General features: G+C 38.8%; 1 protein-coding gene across 2 annotated transcripts in view; it reads right to left on the reverse strand.

Moving 5' to 3' along the window:
- The window catches only part of LOC108289569 (SEC23 interacting protein), a 55,992-nt gene that overhangs the window by 45,502 nt on the left and 6,401 nt on the right, over positions 1–4,089 (reverse strand). For both annotated transcript variants that reach the window (XM_017509081.2, XM_017509080.2), the window contains exon 2: positions 1,849–2,381. In XM_017509081.2, coding sequence (XP_017364570.1) covers positions 1,849–2,381 — 533 coding nt within the window. The remainder of the gene's footprint in view (positions 1–1,848; positions 2,382–4,089) is intronic.

Below are 4,089 nucleotides of genomic sequence, written 5' to 3' on the forward strand. Positions count from 1 at the left end.
TCCGTCTCAAAAAAAAAAAAAAAAGAAAAGAAAAGAAAACAGTGGTTATCTATGGACATTTTTTATTAAATTGGGTATTCTGCATTTTTCAAATTTTCTACAATAAAAATGATTTTAAAATCAAAATATACTTATGTTTAAATTTTTTAATTAAAAACCATTTTTGGCCAGGTGTGGTGGCTCACAGCTGTAATCCCCCAACTCAAAAAATTATATCATTTAGCCCATAATCCCAGAACTTTGGGAGGTCAAGGTAGGAGGACTGCTTGAGCCTAGGAGTTTGTGACCAGCCTGGGCAACATAGTGAGACCTCATTTCTACAAAACATAAAAAAAAAAAAAAATTAGCCAAGCATGGCAGCACGTGCCTGTGGTCCCAGATACTGGTGAGGCTGAGGTAGGGGATCACTTGAACCTGAGAAGTCGAGGCTACAGTGAGCCATTATCATGCCACTGCACTCTAGCCTGAGTGACAGAGCAAGACCTGGCTTCAAAAAAAAACAAAAACAACAACAAATATATATAAAATACACACACACACAATTTACATATATATGTTTATATATTTTTATATATATATTTATATATATATAATCATTTTGAAGTATTACATCAACACTAAATTTCCTGAGATCTACAGCTGCACAGTGGTTATGTAGAAGAATGTTCTTATGCTTAGTAAATGCACACCAAGAATTTAGGAATAAAGAATCATAATGTATTTTACTGACCTTCAATATTTCCCCAAAATTGCATATACAGAGAGAGAGAAAGAAATGAAGTGGGGAAGGGAGGAAAACGGGAGGGGCAGGAGGGGCAGGAGGAGGAGGAGGAGGAGGAGGAGGAGGAGGAAGGGGCAGGAGAGAGGGATGGAGAAGGGAGGAGGCCTCATATATACCAGGGTGTGTACTTGCACAAATTAAAAAACAAATGGATAAAACATTAATGATAAGTAAACCTGGATAAAGGATATTACAGTGCTCTTTGTACTATTTTTATTGTTGCAACTTTTCTTCAAGTTTGAAATGAACATATTTTAAATTCTTACCTAAAACTCTTTTCAAAAATTTAATCAACAAACTACAATTAGTTTGTTATTGTTAGCAAAATACTAACTATATGACATGCCATGAATCTAGTTACTTTTCAGAATGCCAAAATCCAGCTGTCAAAAATTCGTGTACTGGTATGATTTAAATGAAATGATAAAACAGGGTCCATTCTCTATCTCTAACAGAAAAGTTAGTTACATTCTGATCACAATAGTGCTATTCCACCACACTAAATACGCTCTTAATTCTTTTTAATCATTTTTCTCTTTAATTCTTTTTGTTGAACAATGAGTTGAGAAAACTGTAAAAGGGAATTTCATAAAATTTACCCAATGCATATGTTATTCCATCAACTCCCCCTGAGATAAGAGTTTGACTGACCTAGATCGAAACTCCATAAATATAAATAAAATTACTGAAGTAATCCATGTTAGTCCCTGTAAATTGAGTATTCTGATTGACTAGTATAATTGAAAGATGAAAAACTAGCAGTCTTCAACTGCTTCAACTCTCACATGTCTCCAGACAACACTTATTATTTTTATCTTACTCTAAAATCTGGAAATACTCATTAAAATTAATTACTACTTCAATAAACAGGTAATATACATCAAAATACGAGCCATCCAATGAGCTATCTTTAAGACAATGTTTACTTCATGTAGCTTACAAAGAATATCCTCTGAAACTAATTTGTCATCATATTGATTATAGATGTGAAATGTTTTTTAACACATAGGTTCAGGTGAGAGAGAAGAAACAGTGAGTAAGTAGGACACAAAAACACATCTCCATACCGGTGGTAAAGATCCTGGGGGCATCTGGTACATCTGAACAGGGGGTCCAGAAGGTGGAGGATGAGCAGGAGGGCCTGGTGTTTGGCACTGCTGCAGCTGAGGTGGTGCAATGTAAGGATTAGCTCTGCTGCTGCCAGGGGTATGGCGATATGGATTATATCCTGGTTGGGGGATTCCTTGGGGTGGGCTCCCAAAATTTGAAGGAGGGAGACTACTTGGCTGAGAAGGCAGATAAGTATTTGTTCCCAACAGTGAGGAGGGTGGAGCACCAGGTTGAGCCTTCGAAATGGGTGGTGAAAATGCATTTGAGATATCTTGGGATCCAGCTGTAAAAGGGAGAGTAGTCGGGGGCTTGGGGAATGCTGATTGTCCAACTGAGGTTGCTGCAGTTGTTAACGGTGACTGTCCAATATTCCCAAAAGGATCACTGCTGCTTGATACCTGAGAAAAATAACTAAATGTCTGTGGGGTAGACGTGTGAATAGAAGTCTGACCAAGGAAGCTGTCCTCCTCACCAACATCTGTGGAATCCTCTGAAACAGAACAGGAGAGCAAGTGGTTTAAAAGGTAGTCTATCATTCTGCAGATACAACTCCAGAAGGAAGAGCTAGCAATTATACCTCCTTATTTGTTCTTCAAACTTATATATTTCTGCATTACAGACAAAAAAAAAAAAAAAAAAAACCTGTTTTTTCTTTCTTTGAAAACTTGCTTACAAACAAAAAACTAGAAAACATGAATAAAGAAACACAAAAAGAGGAAAAAATTATAATTCACTCATAAGCCCACCTCCCAGAGACAATCACACTGTTAACATTTTGCTACATACCCTTCCATACTTTTTAAATAAATACAAACTGTTATTTGTTATTTTGTAAATATATATTTGTATATGGGAGGAGTTTTTAAAAACAGAAACAAAATCTATACTATTTTTACTTTTTTTTTTTTTGAGACAGTGTCTTACTCTGTCACCCAGGCTGGAGTGTAGTGGTGCAATCTCGGCTCACTGCAACCTCCGCCTCCCAGGTTCAAGCAATGCTCATGCCTCAATCTCCCGAGTAGCTGGGATTACAGGAAACCAGCACAATGCCCGGCTAGTTTTTGTTTTTTGGGGAGTTTTTTTGGTAGAGATGAGGTTTCACCATGTTGGCCAGGCTGGTCTTGAACTCCTGACCTCAAGTGATTTGCCCATCTTGGCCTCCCAAAGTGCTGGGATTACAGGCATGCACCACCACGCCTGGTCTTACATACTATTTTTTATACTTTTTTCTTGGTAAAAAATAATTCAATTGTTACTCCACTACCCAAATACAAATAATTTCATTTCTATAGTGATAAAAAGAGTCTAAAGATAACTCTGTTGACAAGAAGGGGTGTGTCAGGACTCTTACCTACAAAGCACTTACTGTACAAATGAACACAGGCATTTGTATTCCCAAGGCAAAGTAGGTCAACCATTAATTGCCATTTCCCAAAATCATACACTATCACATACTTATCATTACAGAACATCAAATTGCTGAAAAAGTCACTTTTGTTTTTTTTGTGAGACGGAGTTTTGCTTGTTACCCAGGCTGGAGTGCAACGGCACGATCCCGGCTCACTGCAACCTCCGCCTCCTGGGTTCAAGCAATTCTCCTGCCTCAGCCTCCCAAGTAGCTGGGACTACAGGTGCGTGCCACCATGCCCAGCTAATTTTTGTATTTTTTAGTAGAAACAAGGTTTCACCATGTTGACCAGGATGGTCTCGATCTCTTGACCTCGTGATCCACCCACCTCGGCCTCCCAAAGTGCTGGGATTATAGGCATGAGCCACCGCACCCGGCCCAAAAAAGTCACTTTCTAACCAAGGGAAGGTCTCCTCCCATCCCTTTGCCCAACTTGATTTTCACTATGGGTATTAACAATCCAAACAATTTAGCTTCTGTTCTACTATCAAGTTGTAAAAAAATAAAAGCATTTTCCCTGTATATCACCTCAAAAGTCGACCTTACTATTATTCCTTACTAAACTTTCATGTTCCCTAGCTTGTAGCTTTCATCTCATCTTCCTCCTCCCAACCTTCCCTGCTCTTGCCTCATTCCCTTTTACCTCTGCGCTGGGGGCATGGAGTCTATCAGAGGGCTGCACTCACTCACGGCACACAGGAACACTCTGGTCCCCCCCTTGGAGATCTGCCAAAAGGTAGCCTTCTTCTAAGCTCTGGGCTCCAGGCTTCTTTTTTTTTTTTTTTTTTTT

The sequence above is a fragment of the Cebus imitator genome, unplaced genomic scaffold (assembly GCF_001604975.1).
Source record: "Cebus imitator isolate Cc_AM_T3 unplaced genomic scaffold, Cebus_imitator-1.0 Scaffold406, whole genome shotgun sequence".
NCBI classification, from domain to species: Eukaryota; Metazoa; Chordata; class Mammalia; order Primates; family Cebidae; genus Cebus; species Cebus imitator.